The 23,242-nt window shown below is 41.1% G+C and overlaps 1 protein-coding gene across 10 annotated transcripts in view; it reads right to left on the reverse strand.

Annotated features, from left to right (window-relative positions):
- Positions 1-23,242, reverse strand: part of AKAP13 (A-kinase anchoring protein 13) — a 325,971-nt gene that overhangs the window by 179,319 nt on the left and 123,410 nt on the right. For all 10 annotated transcript variants that reach the window (XM_075133185.1, XM_075133183.1, XM_075133179.1 and 7 more), the window contains one exon: positions 10,042-10,338. In XM_075133185.1, coding sequence (XP_074989286.1) covers positions 10,042-10,338 — 297 coding nt within the window. The remainder of the gene's footprint in view (positions 1-10,041; positions 10,339-23,242) is intronic.

A 23,242-nucleotide genomic window follows, 5' to 3' on the forward strand; every position in this document is an offset into this window, starting at 1 on the left:
AAACTATCAAAACATGTGGAAGATGTATAGATTTAAGCCTCTGAACCTGAAAGAACCCAATTACAATATGAACAATGACCGCTGATCCAGAAAGCCCACCGCCCCTTTCAACCAATACCCACGTCTGTTTTACTGCTGCCACAATATTCTGTCTTCTGTTGTGTAGTGGTATCATCAGAAAGACTTCTCTTGTCTCAGCCTGAGAAAGGATTGTACAGGCACAGTCAAGACAAACATCTCAGTAAAACCCCTTCCTTTTTTGTGGGAATAAGGTTAGGATGATTTCAGCCCATCAATTCCCATCCCAATTTCTACCCCTAATCCACATGATTGCTTCTTGCTTCGAATCAGGCAATGCCACCAGCACATACTTTGCTGATGCAAATGTAACAGTACAGAGAAGTGCACTGTGTTTGCATATTATCTCCTTTTAATTTCTATTGATGGCTGAATTTATTCTTATCAGGACAATGCCATTCATACAGCAATGGGTATAATCTATTCTGCAAATAGCTATATTCAAAGCGTTTGCTTTTGCGTAATCCAACAAAGGACATTTAAATCTGGTAACCTTTTATTAGAGCTTTACTTTGAGTACATTCACATAGATGATTGACTCAGCAAGTCCTATAAAAATGTATCTTGCTGGTCATATTAACCACACCTCTTTTATGCACTTGGACAAAGGTCAGTTGCTTCTAAATGATTCTCATTATTCTAGCCTTGTAATATTCCTCTCTCTCTTTTCCCCATATCTTCATACTCTGTCTCTTCTGAATTTTCTTTCCCTCTAGTATTTAAAAACAAAAGCTTTCAAAGGGGTATCTCCTTGCCACTCTGACACTAACGTTGCATTATGCACTTATGTGATCTAGGAGTCATATACTGGTGATTTTGTACGCTTGGTTATCAAAAGCTTAATGCAAATCTAGTCAAACAAATTATTTGGATAATTTCAGATGATGCACAGAATGAATACGAGTTAAAGTATCTTGTTCTAGACTTTCCCTTCCTTCCTGGCTATCTCACAGCATCAGTCTGTGCATTTCTCTTAAGAAAATATTGCAGATGAATGTTTATCATGCAGAATTCCTGAAAAGTGATACAAATTCTTGGGACTTAAAGCATGTGCCTAAAGTTAAAACAGGTTCAAGTGTTTTGTCAAATAAGTACAGGCTTTGAGTCAGCAGTCCACAACCAGGGCCCAGTGTTCTGTAGTTTATAAAGAGGAGCATTGTCTGACTCTCAGAATGATTTCTCCTTATCCTCTCAGTGAGGAGTTACCTTGTCTCAGTGCTGTCAGTAGCCACCAGGAATCTCCAGAAGTTTTACGAAATTATTGAAGGTACTACTAAATGTACCACCTTGAAAGAAGACAGTATGCAAAATATCCCTACTTTTCAGACTTTAACCGTAGGGTTGGATCTCTGTCATTAGTTTACTACCCATTAGAATGGAAAGAAAACCGTCTATATGTGCAAAGATTTTTCTCAATATTATTTAGAAGAAATTTAAGAAGGGAATCTCTTTTTTTATTGATATTTCACTCATGGATTAACTTGCATATTCCTTTCTTTCTGAGCCATAGCAGATCCCATCTAGGTTTTGTCTGTCTGCCCCTCCTAACATAACACAAGCAATGCTTTATCTTTCAGCACATGATGTTCTGGATCTTGACAAACTATTTGGTTAATTTTCTCTTTGCTCATATAAACTAGGAAACTACAGCCATTCCTCCAATTGTATTTTATGTGTTTCACTTTTTAGAAGAGGATATTTTAATTCAATTGATCATATCATTTCCAGATGTAAGTATAACTAGAGTTTCAATCTCAACAGCTCAGGGCAAAGTAACAGCTCTACCCGTGCTATTATGAATAATAAATAACAATCCTAACTAGGATGGCAGTGTAGCAGTGTAGCTATGTTCTTTAGAAAGATACAGTACACTTGCAATAATAAAGAACAGCATAATTAAAGGCAATTGCAATCAATTCCATGTTTGGAATATTTTGATGACGGGGTAATCCTTGATTACGCACATTCTGCACTAAGTATTGGACAACTCTTGAGGTCATGGTGGATTAATGAGTAATTCACTATGGCATAAAGAATGTTTACTTTAGAGCAGGGATCTGCAACCTTTGGCCTGCAGCCTGCCAGGGGCAGGTTCAGCCAATTGCGGCTCTCACTGGCCGCAGTTTGCCACTCTAGGCCAACGGGGCTCTGGGAAGCGGCAGCCAGCACATCCCTCGGCCCGCGCCACTTCTCGCAGCCCCCACTGGCCTGGGACAGCAAACCGCAGCCAGTGGGAGCCATGATTGGCCAAACCTGCAGACGCGGCAGGTAAACGAACCAGCCCGGCCCGCCAGGGGGCTTACCCTGGTGGGCCGCGTGCCAAAGGTTGCCGATCCCTGCTTTAGAGAAAAGTTTTGGATGATGGAGAATGGTTCTCCTCTTGTGATTTAACTGCCCACAGACAGACGTGAAACAAACAAGGATGCAAAATGCACGAGGTGGAAGTCACCTTAGATAACCAATAGGATCCAGGCACATTCCTTCAATGGAACATAGCCATCACCTGCCATTAGATACACCATGTAAACAGTTTCACCCCTTTAGATGTATCAATTAAAGGACATAGCGCAAGTCAAGAAGTGATATTGTTACAGTACACTACTGGTTGCTTCACCCCTACATTTCTGTAGAGTTTTCAGTTTTGTGTTTTCTTCCATTAGCCGGCCAAGCTAATCTAGCCAAATGATTTTAAATCTTCTGGCTACCTTGGTCACAGACAGAGTGGACCAGCGGATAGGACACAGGCCTGGAAAATCAGGAAACCTAAATTCTATCATCCTCAGCTCTGCTACTGACTGTGTGCCCTTTGGCAAATCGCTTCACCTTTCCGCACCCTGGTTTCCCCCTGGTTGTATAATGAAGGTAATGATACCATCCTTTGTGAGGTGTTTTTAGATCTGTGGATAAACAGATGTTTGATGGGGGATTTTTCAGCAGAGGCATAGGGATTTTTTTTTAAGTCCATCTTCGCCAATGTTTAACTCCACCTTTAGTTTCTGGGATAGTTTTTTTTTTTTTTTTTCAAAACTGGACATGACAAATTATATACTACCAGCTCATTGTCTGAGCCAGTCTATAGGTGGCAAACACAACACAGAAGATGTACTGGTCAGATGAAATGCAGTAAGAAAAAATGGCAAAGAGAGGGAAAAACACAATAGTTTAAAAAAAAAACCTTAAAATTTTACTCATTTGGTTTTTCCCACATTTTACACATCAGTGGGATGCATTCTTCTGGCATAAGCTACAGTAATGTGTAAGAAAAGCCAGCAGAAAAAGGAGGACTGATTCATCAGAAACTTTCAAAAAAAGAAAACCCTAAACAAATGTCGTGCCATTTTTAAGAGTGACCATTTTCTTTTGGTTTATTTCTTTTGGAAATAGAAGTGGTATGTAATTTATTTGATAGAAACAAGAATCAAACATACAAAGCTGCACCTAAATTGCTTGTAAACCTCTTGAATCAAGCTGAGTGCAGGGAGAATGGGAGGGAATCAATTCATTTATTGATCTACTCAATGTCACAAGGTCTGGTTGTGAGTCTGTTTCTTTGCACTTCCTTTACTACCAGAGAGCAGGCTGTCTAGTGCTTACACAACTCTTACCAATTTGCAGCTGGCAAGGCTGATGTCAGGAGAAGAGGTTGCATTCTGAGATGGAAGCCCATTTGGTGGGGGCAGAAGTAGAATTGTGATTGTAAAAATAAACCAGTTTGCATGAACATGACCAACTCCTGCTCAAAACTTACACAGGACTGTACATTACCAGTTCCTCTCCTACTTTCTAGTTGGTTCCGCAGGCTATAGCTTAGTGGCAAGCTATTGTGCCACCTTTTCTCAAGAATATAGTACTGACTTGAAGAGCATGAAACATGATTACACCTTTTAAGAGCGTTTGTCATGAGGAAAGGCTAGAGATTGAGTTTTTATAAATGCTCGAGAGAAAAATATTTTGCAGGTGATCAAACCGTAGCATTCAAAATTACTGAAAGGATTATTACTAAATATCTCGTCCTGGTGAAGCAGGATCAGAAATCAGAGGAGAAAATTAGGAACAAATCAGAAATGTGGACAGGAACCCTGCCTTAAATAAGAGTGGACGTTAGGAATATGTTACAAGATAAGGCCATTGATAAACAATTTAGAGTTGCACTGAAAACTTTTGTAATTAGTAAGACTTCAGGGCTGGGTTCCCCTGTTTCTCCTACAACTGCTATTGATATAATTAACAATACTTAGTTATACTGCAGTATCTACAGTTCCCAATCAGGTTCCATGGTCCACTGTGCGAGGTGCTGAACAAAACATATGAAGACATCATCCATGCCCCCGACCCTGCCCTGCCAAGGTTTTACAATCAAAGGCCTTAATCCTGCAAAGACTTGACCTCCCCACCCCCTTAGCTTTATGCACTGTGAATAGTGCCCCATTGAAGCAGTGAGACTACTCATGGTGTGTAAAGCTACACATGTGCAGGATCAGGGGCAAAGGGGCTGATCCATAGCCTACTGAAGTCAAAGGCATTCTTTTCATTCACTTCAATGGGCATTGGATCAGGGCCTAAGAGAGCTGTAATTGCAGACTGGGTTTTGGGGGGTTCGTATTAGTGATGTGCTAGATGTACATAACATACTAAAAACAGAATTAACTTACAAAAATAACATTTTATGTAAGTAGAAAAGGGAGTACTTGTGGCACCTTAGAGACTAACCAATTTATTTGAGCATGAGCTTTCATGAGCTACAGCTCACTTCATCGGATGCATACTGTGGAAAGTTTAGAAGATCTTATTATATACACACAAAGCATGAAAAAATACCTCCTCCCACCTCACTCTCCTGCTGGTAATAGCTTATCTAAAGTGATCACTCTCCTTACAATGTGTATGATAATCAAGTTGGGCCATTTCCAGCACAAATCCAGGTTTTCTTCCCCCCCCCCCCCACACACACACAAACTCACTCTCCTGCTGGTAATAGCTTATCTAAAGTGACCACTCTCCTTACAATGTGTGTGATAATCAAGGTGGGCCATTTCAAGGTTGGACTCCTCAGGCAGAGACAGACACCTACAAGATCTCTATCAAGCATTCTTACAACTACAATACCCACCTGCGGAAGTGAAGAAACAGATTGATAGAGCCAGAAGAGTTCCCAGAAGTCACCTACTATAGGACAGGCCTAACAAAGAAAATAACAGAACGCCACTAGCCGTCACCTTCAGCCCCCAACTAAAATCCCTCCAACGCATTATTAAGGATCTATAACCTATCCTGAAGGATGACCCAACACTCTCACAAATCTTGGGAGACACGCCAGTCCTTGCCTACAGACAGCCCCCCAACCTGAAGCAAATACTCACCAGCAACCACATACCACACAACAGAACCACTAACCCAGGAACCTATCCTTGCAACAAAGCCCGTTGCCAACTGTGCCCACATATCTATTCAGGGGACACCATCACAGAGCCTAATAGCATCAGCCACACTATCAGAGGCTCGTTCACCTGCACATCCACCAACGTGATATATGCCATCATGTGCCAGCAATGCCCCTCTGCCATGTACATTGGTCAAACTGGACAGTCTCTATGTAAAAGAGTAAATGGACACAAATCAGATGTCAAGAATTATAACATTCATAAAGCAGTCGGAGAACACTTCAATCTCTCTGGTCACGCGATTACAGACATGAAAGTCGCTATTTTACAACAAAAAAACTTCAAATCCAGACTTCAGCGAGAAGCTGCTGAATTGGAATTCATTTGCAAATTGGATCCAATTAACTTAGGCTTGAATAGAGACTGGGAGTGGCTTAGTCATTATGCAAGGTAGCCTATTTCCCCTTGTTTTTTCCTACCCCCCCGCCCCAAGATGTTCTTGTTAAACCCTGGATTTGTGCTGGAAATGGCCCACCTTGATTATCATACACAATGTAAGGAGAGTGGTCACTTTGGATAAACTATTACCAGCAGGAGAGTGAGTTTGTGTGTGTGTGTGGGGGGGGGGGGTGAGAAAACCTGGATTTGTGTTGGAAATGGCCCAACTTGATTATCATACACATTGTAAGGAGAGTGATTGCTTTAGATAAGCTATTACCAGCAGGAGAGTGGGGTGGGAGGAGGTATTATATACACACAAAGCATGAAAAAATAAGATCTTCTAAACTTTCCACAATATGCATCCAATGAAGTGAGCTGTAGCTCACAAAAGCTTATGCTCAAATGAATTGGTTAGTCTCTAAGGTGCCACAAATACTCCTTTTCTTTTTGCAAATACAGACTATCACGGCTGTTACTCTGAAAACTGATTTTATGTAAGTGTTTCTTTAATCTAATGTCTGGAATACTGATTGATGTATTAAATTAAATTGTGTTGCTCAATATATTTTGTTTTGGGGCTGTCGGGTTTTTTAATTTTATCATATAGTTTGGGTGGGTTGTATTACTTTGAAAAACTAATACAGGGGTTGTTTTTTTAAAAAAGAATTAATATATGTTCAGATGACATCCATAATTTATGTATGATTAATGTGTAATCTTTTTAATGAAACTTTTAAGTTAACCTATGGTGGAGAAAGATAGAAAAAGTGATCAAAAGAAAGGTGAGTGAGGGATAAAAGAGAGTAGAGTAGAGAGGCCAGGTTGAAATAAATTAAAATTACTTCCGTTTTGGGGCTAAGTGAATTTCTCCAGTGCAACAATTTGAGATAAAATGGTTACATATTCCATAAAAAAAAAATCTTCCACTGGAATAGTTTCAATTCTCCTATGGCAGCTGCAAAGTTCATACTTTAAATAATCCTATTAGCGGTGTTTGTTACCTGCAGCTGAGAAAGATTTTTATTTTTATATTTTATTATTATTTTTTTAAAGGTCTGGTTATATGGGAAAGCACACCTTTGGCCTTGAATAACGGGATGCTCCCAGAGAATGAAGAACCTAACTTGGCAAAAATGTAGGGCCAGTGGGAAAACCATCAACACTAATCCTTAAAATGTCCCATGGCGTGCTGTCTCTCTTTCTCATATTTAAATAGTCAAACACGCTGACATACTAGGGAAAAGAAAATAAACTACCAAAATACAGGAAAGAAAAATAATGTAAGATTATGAAGCACTTTAGAATGTTTACCGAATTACTGCTCAGTTTGTTGAATGTGCACATGCTTCTTTAAGATCACACAGAATGTAAATGCTGTAGCATCTCATCCCTGCTGGGGAGGGTGGTCCAAGTTCAAGCACTAACGTATACTGATGCAAAAGATTAGCTGAAAAATTTTGACCAGTTATAATTGGGTGTCACTCTTCAGTGACTTTTCTGTCTCCTGTGGGCGTGGCGGTGATGAGCTCAATGAGACCCTCCTCAGTTCCAATGACAGTTGCACCTCAGGCCAATGAAAGAGGGAGAAGCACAGTGAAGAGAAGAGATGAAATAGGGACTTCGCCACAGACAACCCTACCACTTAAAAACAAGCAAGAACTTCACTTGATTGAGAGGCCAATATCCAAATTCTGCCTCTCTAGAAATGCTGAGTTACTGCATCACTTCCTTAATTGCTCTTAGTAGGAAGTATGAGTCATTTCATTCTCCTGTCTATCTTTAGACACAATCAGGAAGGGTTAGCTGATAGAATCATCTCTGAATTAGAGACATGTCCTCTTAAATGGCTACAGTTAAGATCTGGTTGATGCTTTTATCAGTCCTGCTTTTCAGGGGCTTAAGCAAACAAAACAAAACAAAAAACCAACAACACTGGTAGCATCCAACAACTACTAGTCCAAATTCACATAAAAAATAGTTTTTCTTTTGTACTGCATCTATGTTAAAGGCACAGCTTCTTAGACGAGAGGATCAAAGACAGGCAAGCAAGCAATAAACTGCATTTAAACAGTTAAGTGCGGGGAGGACTCATAATAAGGGAATGCTTGTGTGATTCAATATAAGTGTAGCCATCTATTTGTGGCTGTTTAACACATTTAATCCCATTACATAAAACTCATCTAAATTATCTCAGGTTAACAAACATCATTCCCACCCACTTCCCAGCAGACACCTCTCAGAAAGGTCCCATTACACTGATGGTCATAAGGAGCTCCTCCTTTTTTTTACTGGAGGTTGTTAACAGACACTCCACAGGTGTCATTCAGCCCTGAATATTTATGGCTTTCAGACACAATCGTTTTTTTAAGCAGAACAATTTAACTGCTATGAGTCTGATTTTCACAAGTGCTGAACTCTCACGAATGCAACTGAAGTCAAAGAGAGAGACTGCTCGTCAGTACGTCTGCAAACTAGGCCCTAAGTCACCAATGATTCAAACATAATTTTCGACTGTCTGGCTAAGACCACTATTAGTCTGTTAAACGTACTTCATTATTTACACAGCAGCATTTAGGTGAATGCGTTAGCATTATCTTTAAACTGAGAGGGGGATAAAAAAAATCTCAGAAAACACAGTAAGAATGTAGGAGCTATGCAAGAAGAGGAAAGAAATGGCAGCATTGCTTGTTTATCTATCTGTAAACGAACAACGACACAATGGTTGAATTTTAATGCAGAAACCACCAAATATGTACAAAACTATGAACATTCACTAGCCTGGGTTCAATTACCTGCCCAGGCATACATGTTTATAAGAAAACCAAACAGACGTGAGCTATTCACTGAAAGACACGAGAGCAGCCACCGCAAAACACTCCTGAAAACCATGCTGTGTGAGAACAAAGTTGCCATGCTAGCCTGCACAGAACAATTCTTGTTCCACCACATGCAAAGGGTACATTGCCTCCCCTCACCCCCACCCTTTTTTTTTGAGACGGGAATTCATGAAGTAATATAGTACAGATCTCACAATCATATTCTCTGTGTGCAGGCATATGCCATAAATCACTACAAAAATATAATGCACTGTGAATCTATACGCATCCTCCCAATTCCCATGTGACACCCAGGCACAGGGCTTCAAGCAGTTGTACTTGTCGTAAACTTGTAGGTCTTCGTAGTTCTGTTTCAATAGTTTGGCAAGGACTCTATAGCTCTGTCTATGCTGCACGTGCTCTGCAGATGAAGGTGTGCAGAAACACCTATACCTTCCATCGTCCACACTCAAAGCCATTAAACCCACACCTAGTAAGCAACTACATTTCTAGTTGGTGAGCTTGTCTAGGGTGTGGATGGGTGTGTGGGTTGAGCAATGACCTGTCCACCTACAAGCCTGCTTTGCAGTGTAGAGGTAACAAAGGTGTGAATACCTGGGCTCAAGCCTTACCAGTCCTCTACTGTCATTCCCATAATTCCCCATGCCCGTATCTTCTGGGCCTTCTACAGACTAACTTCCCACTTTCTCTCTATGCACTGGAAACTGCCTCAGCATTTAACCCTTCATTTTCCACATGCCATGCTCCACTTTCTTATCATTCTCTGAACAGCTGAGCACAGCATGGAATATGCCTTGCACCATGAATGCTGCTAGCCAGCCAGAGGATCATACCAGCGCACCAGTTACATTGAGTACTCCCAGGAGTATGTTTTAACTTGACTTTGGACCAGACTTGATATTTATTTATAAGCCTTATCACTGTAATACTGATACACACACTCCCCATATAAAAACAGAACTCTCTGTGCACGGTATTAAAACACTGGATCACCGAAGACAATTTGTGCTCTTTTATTACAAAGGATGTAAAGAAAAGCACCAGTCTGTGTGCCAAGATAAGACAACGAGGCCCTGCTCCAAACTCTGTGGATATGCATGCGGTACTGTGAAGAGTTACACCAGGGCATCTTCAGCATGGCTAAAGCTCAAAGCATAGGTCATTGATCTGTCTGCTGGTCAACAGGAGAATCCCCTCATACATCAGAGGAACTCCCCACAACAGAAACATTGCAACACATGCTGTGATCCTCTCTCTCTTTCTCTCATACGTACACACACTACTCAGTTGCTACTAGTTCTCACCATTAAGTGTCTGGTCTGTTCCCAACACATTCCATTCTGCTGGCAGTTTCAGATGCCGAAATGCCAAAGCCACTTTCTCATCCAGAAAATCCACATCCCCAGAGGGAGGCCTTGACCGGTCCAGGAATCTTGTGAAGTTCAGTGCTTGCTGGTTGCCAGCACAGGTTGCTAGGAACTGAGCTGCATCATAGGCCTCGTCCTGAATGAACTGAAAACTTTCCTCTGCCACCACTAGAACAGGAAGCCCTTCCTTGGCAGTGCAAAGTGCCACCTTCACTGTCTCACAGCAGTCATGGCCTGTAAAATAAAACCAAGGAAATGAATATAATTGTAACGGAGAAGAGAAATGACTAAGCTAAAGTAATGTGGGTTTGGACATTGGTCACCCCCTGTCATAAATATAAAGGGAAGGGTAAACACCTTTAAAATCCCTCCTGGCCAGAGGAAAAAACCTTCCACCTGTAAAGGGTTAAGAAGCTAGGATAACCTTGCTGGCACCTGACCAAAATAACCAATGAGGAGACAAGATACTTTCAAAGCTGGAGGGGGGAGAAACAAAGGTTCTCTCTGTCTGTGTGATGCTTTTGCAGGGAACAGGAAAGGAATGGAGTCTTAGAACTTAGTAAGTAATCTAGCTAGATATGCGTTAGATTCTGTTTTGTTTAATGGCTGATAAAATAAGCTGTGCTGAATGGAATGTATATTCCTGTTTTTGTGTCTTTTTGTAACTTAAGGTTTTGCCTAGAGGGATTCTCTATGTTTTGAATCTGACTACCCTGTAAGCTATTTACCACCCTGATTTTACAGGGGTGATTCTTTTACTTTTTTCTTCAATTAAAATTCTTCTTTTAAGAACCTGATTGCTTTTTCCTTATTCTTAAGATGCAAGGGTTTGGGTCTGTGTTCACCTATGCAAGTTGGTGAGGATTTTTAACAAGCCTTCCCCAGGAAAGGGGGTGTAGGGTTTGGGAGGACTTTGGGGGGAAAGACGTTTCCAAGCGGGCTCTTTCCCTGTTATATATTTGTTAGACAGTTGGTGGTGGCAGCAATAAAGTCCAAGGGCAAAAGGTAAAATAGTTTGTACCTTGGGGAAGTTGTAACCTAAGCTGGTAAAAATAAGCTTGGGGTTTTTCATGCAGGTCCCCACATCTGTACCCTAGACTTCAGAGTGGGGAAGGAACCTTGACACCCCCATCAGTACAAACAAACCCGCATGTGGTATCCCTGGACACATTACTTTTTGCATATAAAGGAAAACACTGTACGGCAAAAGGTTCTCAGTGGTGCTTCCTGCATGAGAACCCACTCACTCTCTTATATAATGGTCACATCACAGCCTTCTTGTTAGTGGGCTAGCTTCAGGCACCGAGACACAAATTCAGGACTGCTAATAGACTCAGAGGAAGGTTTTCAAAGCCACAAAGGGGAGTAAGGTTCTTCACTCCCATTGAAAGTCAAGAGGAGTTTGGCACTTAAATCTCATTTGGCTTCCCCCTCAGTACACAGAGCCATATTTTAAAGAATTCTGTGAGATCTTGGCAGCCCATCAGAAATAAAGCACAGGTGTCAGCATTTGGAGCACCTAGCCAGTAAAGACAATGAACTAATTGCACTTAAGCAACCAAAAAGCAACAATTAATACTGGAACATAACATGCTTTAGACATGTTCTATGTGTGTGGTTACATCTCTTTTGTTCAACACTGCACCTGCCATTTGGATTTGGTTTCACATGACAGAACTAAGCTTGCTGTATTCCAGAGAACAGGGAAATCGCTGCTTTTCATATTTACCAAAGAAGAGAGAGAGTGAGAGAAGCTTATTTTCACAGCTCTGCTGACTTTTCATTTACTTATTTTAATGAAAGGCTAGTGCAACAGGGCAGCAGTTTCATAGACCCAGAAAATGGAAGATAAACTCCCTGCAATTTAAAAGGTGGGAAAAAAATCTCATCCTTTTAGCATGACGGATACTTGAAATTGTCTGACAAGCCCCTTTAATAATAAGTTTTATGTTTCAAGTTCAATGTTCTCTGCAGTCTCTCTCTGTCTCTCGCTCCAATGGTAGACCGACGTCATTGCTGTTTTTGCCAGAACAAGCACAGACCCTTCACTAATTACTGGAAAAGCTGCTCTCTCTACCCATGACCTCAACATCTTACTGCGTTGATCAAACCCTATTTATTCATTTTATTAAATAAAAAAGATGAAGGATTTTTCACAACTGGGCTTGAAAATTCCATTTACCCACACACATGGAAGATGAGTGGGAAGCCTTCCCTTGTGTTTGGGGGGGGTCTCACCTATCACTTTCATTTACAAAGAAAAAGAAGTTTCTAGCCCCTACGGTAAGGAAGAAAACCTTCCAGATATAACCAAATGGAGGTTTGTCTTCCCAGTCTGAACACAGACTGCTCCAATGCCTCTGCTGTTGCTCCTAGATTTGTCAAGCAACAGCCAAATGGTCAGTTTCAGTAGAAAGGTCAGTTTCACAGCTGCTATTCAGGACTCTGCAGGCAGCAAAATTGTCAAGTATCAGGCTAATGTCATGCTGCTTCCAGAGAAAAATATGTGCAATAGGGGTAGGCAACAGAGACTTCCACAGGAGAGGAGGACACACAAAAACAGAGGCTAGGGTGGAAGGAGTAGCTGAGACCTCTCCCTGCAACCTGGAGGCTCTGGAATTAGGAGACGAGACACAAAACTCCTTCTCCCTTCCAGCAGCTAGAATGGAGTGGAGATTCAAATTTATCAAACACCTACTAGCTAAAGGCTGATGTGAAAGACGAAACAGTGGGTGCGGCAGAACCAATGCTAAAATTGCTTAACTGCAGGAGAAGACCAAACCAATTTCAACACCATTCCAGAAGCCTGTGGCTGAGCTCTGCTCAGAGCAAGGTCTGGAACATGGTTTCTGAAATGGTGCAAATCCTAGATTTGCAGTTTAACCATCCTTGCCACCAGTCGATGACACCTATATTGCCATCAATAAGTACATTACTAATACAGACAAGTCCTAATCAAAATCCAGGGACAGAAATCCCAGCAACTGAGGGCTACGGGGGGTGGGTGAGTTTCTCACTAGGTTACTGCTCCTGGACTTTGCCAGTGGGGTCTCCCACCCTGCCTTTCATTGATTCCTCAAACTGCAGGATTAGTCCTCTGGATAGCAGGTGTCTGGTAAACTTTTCAATCCCTGTTACACAAAAATATTGATACAATGTACATAATACAGTAATGACATGGCATCATCCCATGCAAACCAGCTCAGGTGCTGCACACTTTCTGTTTTTACCAACACAGACACTGTTAGCAACCTGTGGTGGCTGTTTACTAGGCTGTAAAGTTAAAAATAATTCATAATGAAAGACTCTCCATCACATACAGGACAAGTATGGCTTTTGCTGCTGCTATTTTTTAAACTCTAATTTTCTCTTTATTTCCAGAAGCGTCTCATCTGCAAAATGTGCCTATAATACCCCTGTGATGCTGACAGGCCAGCTCAGGTCAGAGCAATAGGTCAATTCACTTGTGTGTGAATAGCAAAGAAATGTTAGGTGTACTAATTCACTCATGTTTTAATTTAGTTCAAAGGAAATATGAATGATATTGTTTTCACTTATCTATTACTTGCTGATTATTATCGCATTACATTATGTATACCTTGTAATTGGATAACACTAGACCAAAGTGTGTGTTAGTGCTAAGATGAAAAGATGTCAGTGTAAACTGCATGAAAACTAATGAAATGTTACTTGTATTGTTTTCACTTATCTATCCCTTTTAGAATTGAATTTTGTATATCATTGTAACTAAATTACTTGTGAATGCAATGGAAGTAAAATGCTAACCTCAGAGCAAGGGCTGTTGTGTTCAAAAATGGAAATTCACAAACTAAGTCTTATAGTTGCTACTCATCAAAACCCACATTTGCAAAAGACACTGGTCAGAGTGTCTTCTGTGAACAAGATCTATAAATACTTGTCTACGGGAATGATCCTGCATCTCTGAACTTTTTGGACACTCACAGGAAAGGATTCCAGATGCAAGATAGATCCCGCAAGCTACTTTGTGTAACCAAGAGAAATTTATGAACACTAGCAGATTACTCCATCTCTGATATCCTTTTGGACTTACAAACTTTGACTCACCTGTTAATATTTTTTACCTGCTTTAACCCCTCAATAACACTCAATTATTTTTCTTACCCAATAAACCTTTAATTAGTTTACTAGAGAAACCGGCTGCTTGCTTTTGAGATCAAGAGTATCCACTGACGTGGGGTAAGCGACTGACCCTTTGGGCTTGGGAGTAACCTGAAGTGGTGTGATTTTTTTATTTTAATAACCTTTTATCACTAAATTCAATCTGTCTGCATGGCAAGACAGGCTGGAGAGTCTAACGGGATCATCTGTGACTCCATGCAATTCTGGTATAGTAATCCAGGAGTGCATATTTGTTATTGGCTTGGTGAAATCTAATTATAAAATATACCACCAGTTTGGGGTGTCTGCTCTATTTTCTGACAGTCTGATCTGAGATTGGCACTCATAGTTGTCAGCCTCTCCAGACAGTGTGACAACCCCTACTCTGACAGCCTGCTGTCATTCAGAATTCAGACTGAACTTCTCCAAGCACTGCCAAGTAATAGTTAAGGGAGTGAGGTAGTGCACAAGCAAATAGTTCAGGTCAGTCACTTCTTACACCTCCTAAATGAAACTAAGCAATTCCTCTACCTAGCTGACACTAGTACAGGCTTTTCAGTTAGGAGAGTAGCAAGAGAAATCCCAGGTGTGATATTTGGACTACCGTTGTCAAATAAACTGGCACTGCACTCATGTTCTCATAGCAGACATCCATTAGCCATGCTGAACAGAGTTCCCATGAACAGAACAGAGAGAGAGAAACCCTGAACATCAGAGTTTCTGCACCCAATTTAAAGCAAAACCAGATGGGTGTTCAGTGCAGTGTACTGCAAACACTTTATGCACTGATCTGCATACAGTAAAGGTCTCTCAGAACTCACATAAAATAACCAGTACAGCTTTCAGAGAAGCAAAGGAAGTGACAATTCATTTATATCTAATGGTATCAGGCGTGTTCTGCTAACCCAAGAGGCATGTTCTCCTAAAGGGTAACCGTATTCTATCCCCTCAAATGCTTTGATGTTCTCCTTCCCTCAATCTGACAAAACATCAGATTCAAGGGTGAGTGTCTGGGACAGGTTCTGACTTTGGCAATCAGTTCAAAAGAAAGAGGAGCAATTAAGCAATGAGCATGACAAATGCTAAGATTACTCAAGAGGACCCTGCCCCCTGCTTTGAAATGTCTTCAGGAATGGTGCGTGTGAGTATGCTTCAAAACATGAATGCACACAAACAGCCTTCTGAAGAGACCGTCTCCAGTGGGGTAACATTTCTCTCAGCTTCAAAGACCCCCTTACAATAATATCTGGACTGCAGCAACTCCTTCCCCAGAGCATGTCAAATAGCATTAGAAATGTTAGCTGAGTTTCCCAATGTTTCTATGAAATAAGTGATAGTTAACACGATTATGCTCATTTTACAGGTTGCAGAGCAAGGTTAAATGATTTGCCCAAGATCAAACAGTCAGTGACACTGATGGCATACTCAATTAGTCCTGGTCATCTGTTCCCCCCTCTAACGACTATGCTGGAGGGATTTCCTTTATGTATGGTAAGTATCAACTCATTTACTCTGAAAAACACAAACATGCTTGTTGTATGGAACAGTTCCCCTATGCATACTACAGGGAATACTTACAACAATGCAGCCAGTCATTTGGTTATCTAAGGCACCACCTCAAAGCAGTCTCTCCCAATCTTTTCAGGTTCATCATCAACATCCTCGACTACCGAGGACCACTGTGCTAGCCAAAATGACCACAGCTGATGGCATCGCACCAGGCATTGTATATTGAACTTCCCAGATCTGAGTTAATACTGCAAATTGGGGTCAGGGCATGGACACCTTTGCTCATCAATGGAGAGTTTGAGAGCACAGTGCGCCGGGGTGTTTTTATCCATCCTGGTGACATGGCCAAAAAGCACGCAGTATGGCTTTTGAATATAATGAGCAACTGAAGGAAGGCCAGATCTCGGTCATAATTTTGAAAAGATCTGGCTTTCCTTTCAGCTTGACAACTGTCACAGTTCAGGAAAACTGCACCTGTATTCCCCCTCCATGGCGCATCACAGGCACCTACTTTTAGACTTCCAGCCATTACCTTTCTTGGGTGGAAAGCTGCATCTCTCCCCCTCCTGACTGGTGTTTTCCCCAGACTACATTGTGATATTCCCAGCAAACTAGACTCCCTAAACAAGCTAGCATCTGCACTTCAGTTCTCTCTGATGGCTTATGAACAGCATAACTGAAAGCAGTTATAAGTTAAGCACAGACCTTTATAAGCAACACATTTATTCTTAAGGTGAAAGCAATACAGAGAAAACATATAAAAACAATAAATGTTCCTACATGCATGCTAGAAGCTTACCAGAGGTCATCCATCAGTCTTACAGGGCCTCAGTAGGTCAAAGTCCTTCCAACCCTTCCCAGGAAGGATTGGGGTCCCCCTTGGCCACAAAGTTCTGACCATTTGCTGTGGTCAGAAAGGTAGCCCTGAGACAGTTTAAACTGAGACTACTTATCCAGAAGTCCTTTTTTTGTCTGTTGGTCTCTGGAGAATCCAGTTTGAACTACTATATGCCTCTCTAGGTCGTGGCACTTCTATGGAGGTATCACAACTTGAGTCAATTCACCTAATCTTAGTTCCTGGAAGAGCTGTGGTCATCCTTCCCCATGGAATTACATACAATTCCTGGCCCTGACAATCATAGAATCATAGAATACCAGGGTTGGAAGGGACCTCAGGAGGTCATCTAGTCCAACCCCTGCTCAAAGCAGGACCAATCCCCAACTAAATCATCCCAGCCAGGGCTTTGTCAAGCCTGACCTTAAAAACTTCTAAGGAAGGAGATTCCACCACCTCCCTAGGTAACGCATTCTAGCGTTTCACCACCCTCCTAGTGAAAAAGTTTTTCCTAATATCCAACCTAAACCTTCCCCCCTGCAACTTGAGACCATTATTCCTCGTTCTGTCATCTGCTACCACTGAGAACAGTCTAGATCCATCCTCTTTGGAACCCTCTTTCAAGTAGTTAAAAGCAGCTATCAAATCCCCCCTCATTCTTCTCTTCCACAGACTAAACAATCCCAGTTCCCTCAGCCTCTCCTCATAAGTCATGTGCTCCAGCCCCCTCATCATTTTTGTTGCCCTCCGCTGGATGTTTTCCAATTTGTCCACATCCTTCTTGTAGTGTGGGGCCCAAAACTGGACACAGTACTCCAGACGACGCCTCACTAATGTCGAATAGAGGGGAATGATCACGTCCCTCAATCTGCTGGCAATGCCCCTACTTATACATCCCAAAATGCCATTGGCCTTCTTGGCAACAACGGCACACTGTTGACTCATATCCAGCTTCTCGTCCACTGTAACCCCTAGGTCCTTTTCTGCAGAACTGCTGCCCAGCTATTTGGTCCCTAGTCTGTAGCGGTGCATGGGATTCTTCCGTCCTAAGTGCAGGACTCTGCACTTGTCCTTGTTGAACCCCATTAGATTTCTTTTGGCCCAATCCTCCAATTTGTCTAGGTCCCTCTGTATCCTATCCCTATCCTCCAGCATATCTACCTCTCCTCCCAGTTTAGTGTCATCTGCAAACTTGCTGAGGGTGCAATCCACACCATCCTCCAGATCATTAATGAAGATATTGAACAAAACCAGCCCGAGGACCAACCCTTGGGGCACTCCACTTGGCAGCGGCTGCCAACTAGACATGGAGCCATTGATCACTACCCATTGAGCCCGACAATCTAGCCAAGAATACTGTGGGAGACCATGTCAAAAGCTTTGCTAAAGTCAAGGAACAACACGTCCACTGCTTTCCCCTCATCCACAGAGCCAGTTATCTCATCATAGAAGGCAATTAGATTAGTCAAACATGACTTGCCCTTGGTGAATCCATGCTGACTGTTCCTGATCACTTTCCTCTCCTCTAAGTGCTTCAGAATTGATTCCTTGGGGACCTGCTCCATGATTTTTCCAGGGACTGAGGTGAGGCTGACTGGCCTGTAGTTCCCAGGATCCTCCTTCTTCCCTTTTTTAAAGATGGGCACTACATTAGTCTTTTTCCAGACATCCGGGACCTCTCCCGATTGCCATGAGTTTTCAAAGATAATCCATACATTTAACACTATAAGATCTCCCAGAGTTATCGCAGGAAATTGCAATATCAGCCACAGCAACTCCTTATTAGAAATAAAAAAACTTCATGACTCCCATTCACTTTTTACTCTTACTTCTTTAGTAAAGTATCAGTAACAACAATAATAAACCTATCTAATTTGAGTATGTTTCAAGAGGTCAAGAATACTTGTCCTTGAAGGGAAATGGTGGGCAGGGAGTGGAAGAGAGTGGCTTTAATTATAGTAAAATGTTCAGTGTCTTGTGACCCCTGGATTGCCTTTCTTGACACCCTGGGGAGTCACGACGTACGGGTTGAGAAACAGCGATCTAAGGCAAATGATAAATTGCTAAGCATGACCACTGTATAACACCAAATAATATTATAATAGGAATTTTAGCTGCTCTGCCAGTGACACCAGCCTTCATACCACATTTGCCCACTACTTTCACAAACATTTGTGTGTTTTATTCCCTGCTATTTCTCTGCATGGAATGCCTTTCCCACTTAGAACCATCAAGACACATTTATGACACAATATCCACATGACATTAGCCAATGAACACACTTATTAACTCTGTGAAAACTCATATACACCCAGCATCACTCCATCAGACCATCCAATAACTCTTGCTGAGTTACCGTATTGTCCCTCTGTCCCCGTCTCAATTAGGTTTGATTTAGTCTGTACACTCCTCAGGGCAGCAAGAAGGTCTACCTTCTCTTTTGAGAGATACCAAGCATATCACTGGGCACACTATAAATTCATAAACAGATTGAAAAGCAGTTTTATTTATCAGTGCACATGGGGTACGATTGAATTTGAGCTATGGCAAGCTTCTACACATTGCCCTCTCTTTGTAAGCAAATTACAAAATCTACAATATTAAGAGCACGTAAGGTGAAACTAGAAACAACTGAAGGATCTCTTACCTATCCACTAACTACCCTAACAACTTGAGCTCTGCCCACCCTCAGTTCCGTGTGGATTGGTACATTTTCTTTCCAAGATTCCATACAAAATCTGTGTTAAGAGAGGTTCAGCGCTGATAAGAAACCAATGTTTGCCTAGGCGCAGGCAAACGTTAAAAAAACATTTTTAGAAAGTGAAATGCCATCCATTTTTCAGTAGCATAACTAAACTGGCTTCTCTGATTAACCTCTAGCTTTTTTTAAAAAAACGGCTTCTCTAGGCAGGGACTCAACATGAAAAAATGTATGCAGAAAGCAAATTTGTTTGGGTTTTTTTAGAAACAGAAATTGGAAGTGAAGGCAAAAAAGTGAGCTTACAATAGAAACGGTCCTACAACTTGAACTATGGAGTCTCTATTGCGACTCCATTAGGCAGGTAAATTGTCAGAATGGTAAAACTTTATCCTCCCACACTTGTAAAAAGACACATCTGAGCTATAAAGAATCACAGCAGATTAGGGTTAGAAGAGACCTCAGGAGGTCATCTAGTCCAAGCCCCTGCTCAAAGCAGGACCAAACCCAACTAAATCATCCCAGCCAGGGCCTTTGTCAAGCCGGGCCCTAAAAACCTCTAAGGAAGGAGATTCCACCACCTCCCTAGGTAACCCATTCCAGTGCTTCACCGCCCTCCTTGTGAAACAGTGTTTCCTAATATCCAACCTAGACCTCCCCCGCTGCAACTTGAGACCATTGCTCCTTGTTCTGTACTAGCTGTAGTGCTGCATTACACTCTCATAGCTAGATGCTAAATTTGCTTCAGGCAACAGCACGATATATAAACATGAAAAATTAAAATTAACACAGGCTTCTATTCCACCTGCACTTATGCACTCAGAACTGAAGAAAACTGACAAAACTGCCTTTTATTTTTTCTGTGGAGACACCCTGGGAGATAATACACAGAAAAAATATGGAAACCTGGAAGTTACAAAGCTCATCCGATGAAGTGAGCTGTAGCTCACGAAAGCTTATGCTCAAATAAATTGGTTAGTCTCTAAGGTGCCACAAATACTCCTTTTCTTTTTAAAGAGTTAACTGCTAATGGTTAACTTACCATATACAACCAAGCTGGGTTTAACTTATACCAGTACCATAAATTTGCTTGACTAAAACTGAGGGTGTGTTTAAAAGGGTGGTATCATTTCCTGCAGGCTCCTTATCATTAAACAAAGCACACATGGAGACAAAACAGTGTTGTAGCTAAACAAAACCAATGAATGCCTTAAAACATGACTTCACTTCCTACCCAGCTGAAAGTGGAAATCCTGTCCAAGCCTCCTATTTTGAGGATTCATATTTAATACACCAAACAATAGGTTCTTGGCCTCGGCAGCTATTTAAAGTTACATTGGAAGAGCCGGCTAGGTTTGCATTAGTAAGTGACTCGGGATTCCTGTGCTAATTGTGCCCTCTATCATGACCCTGTCATGGTGACTTGAACTTTTTCTACAAAAGGATTTAAACAGGAAAAGCTACCTAGTATAAAAATTGTTTATTTTGTATGCAATGTATTGGCGTTGTGTCAGTGACATTGCCCCTGGGTGGCTGGCACACACAAAGATTAAGGGATCCAACTACTGCTACCAGATAAAGGAGTTCTTTTGTTCAAGGAGTTTAGCACTCTGCTTTTGAAATTTAAGGACCCCGGGTGTGATTTAGTGTGTGCACATGAGATACCCACTGTTTGTAACACACAGATTTACTACAGGCTGAAATAAATAGATATTGCAACAACAATGGAGAGAGGCCACATTCAAAGTTTTAAACCTTCAACGCTGAAATCTATTTCCTAGCCAAAGGCTTTCCACCTCTTCAATACACACTCAGTGGCTTGTTAATGTAGGGTTGTCATAAAATCTATGGCATTATATAGCTTCCAAACACGCCATCATATATACTCCCTATACAGTCTTCACCATTTTTTTCCTATGACATATGTCGTTTAGCTGGCTTCGTCTCCTTTTAATAACTCTGCATAATGCACCGAAGTATACCAGAGAGGCTGCAGTATATAACTGGTTTTGGTTATATCATTTCTCTATTTTAGCTTTGTAGAGGTTTCATTATTAAGAATATTTTAAAACAAGTCCACATGACTATTATTGCCAAGTGATCATTTGTTACACAACTTGTTTACTCTTTTGGTCTTCTAGAAGAAAGGTTATTTAATAAAGTAGAGAGGGCAGCCTTTTCTATTACCAGTAGTTTCCTAGGTGGGAACATATTCAGTGGTGGAGGAGAATAAGCATGAACATACATTTTAAAAAATGCAAAATCAAGTATATATTTTAAATGAAGATATTCATCGTTCAATAGCAATTTATTTCACTTTAAACAGCAGCAGTCAAGTAGAAAAAAATCCTAAAATTAAATGAATTACAAAAAATTTAGGCAGAACCTCCCCATTTGAACATAATTAAGGACAAATATAGTGAACAACATTAAAAAGTCAACATTTTCTGAAAGTTATGGAACCATGCAGTAGTAACAGAAATATAATATTTCTCCATATTCAGAAGAGGAAATAATTGGGGTACCCCAAATGCATGGTAATTGTTGGCAAATGGCAACTACCACAGAGACACACACATGATGCTTAAGAGCCTAATTCTGCTCCCACTGAAACCAGTGCAAAACTTCCATTGACTTCAGCGTTACAGGAGCAGGCCCTAATGAATTAGATACTTCACACAGACAACTTCTGAAATGATAAACGATAAAACACTATAGGGAACATGGAGTCAATGGTATGGCATATAATCACCTTCTTTATTGTTTTAATGACATGGTTCACAAACATGACATTTCTTACCTGACCAGTATGTTAAGAGTGAAGTTTTGTTTGCCTGCAGCCAACTATTGTTACTGCAACAGAACAATTAAGGGCTTCTTCCTACTCTCATTTAAGTCCTAACTTCCTAAACTACAGCTAAAAGGAAAGAGAGAGAAATGAAGCCTTAGACAGATTAATAGGAATGTTAAATCATGTAATCCACTTAAAATAAGCTTGCACGTAGCAGTCCAAGGCCCAGTGGGTAAAAATTCCCACCTCACAAACTTACACAATGGGCACTAACTGGGACTTAGGAGACTCGAGTTCAATTTCCTGTTCCACCACAAACTTCCTGTGTGACTTTGTGCAAATCACTTAGCCTCTCTGTGATGCAGTTCGCCATCTGTAAAACAAGGATACTAGCACTTTCCTATTTCACAGGAGTAGGGTGACCAGATGACAAGAACAAAATATCGGGACACATGGGGGGGCAGCCACAGGCTTACCCCTTCACCAGGGCCGGCTCTAAATTTTTTGCCTCCTCAAGAAAAGCAAAAAAATCCAGAGTGCCACAAAATATCGGGACAAATAGGGTCCTGATCGTACATCAGTCGGCACACAGGACAAACAACTAAATATCGGGACGTCTGGTCACCCTACATAGGAGTGTTGTGAGGACAAATGCATTAAAACCTGTGAGGCTGTCAGATGCTATGGAAAGGAAGACTACATAAGAACCGAAGATAAATAAATATCACCACAAAGTACCAAACAAGATGTAAAGCTCAAATTACTCTGCAGCGTCAGCATTTACTTCTGGCAAAAAGAAAAACATTTCAAATTATGGGTTATAAACATGAGCTCAACAGGGAAAACAAAAAGGCAGCAGTTTGGTGAAATGCTTCATTTTAGAAAGCAAAAGGAAAGCAGTAACACAAACAAAATAAATGTTCAGTTTAACAAAATAGTTTAACTGCATTATACCACTTGATGCATACTCAGGTTGGTAAAAAAGCTGCTGAAAGCATGTAAGGCATCATGAACGGAACAGTTTTCATGACCCTTTAGTTCATATTTGATATTGTATTACCATACATCAGCTTGATTGGGGATTTGATTTTAGCAGCAGAATATTACTTTCCCTTGGGTTGATAACAACAACATAGTGGGACAGAGTAACCAATCTCACTTTTTT

The sequence above is a fragment of the Caretta caretta genome, chromosome 10 (assembly GCF_965140235.1).
Source record: "Caretta caretta isolate rCarCar2 chromosome 10, rCarCar1.hap1, whole genome shotgun sequence".
NCBI lineage: Eukaryota > Metazoa > Chordata > Testudines > Cheloniidae > Caretta > Caretta caretta.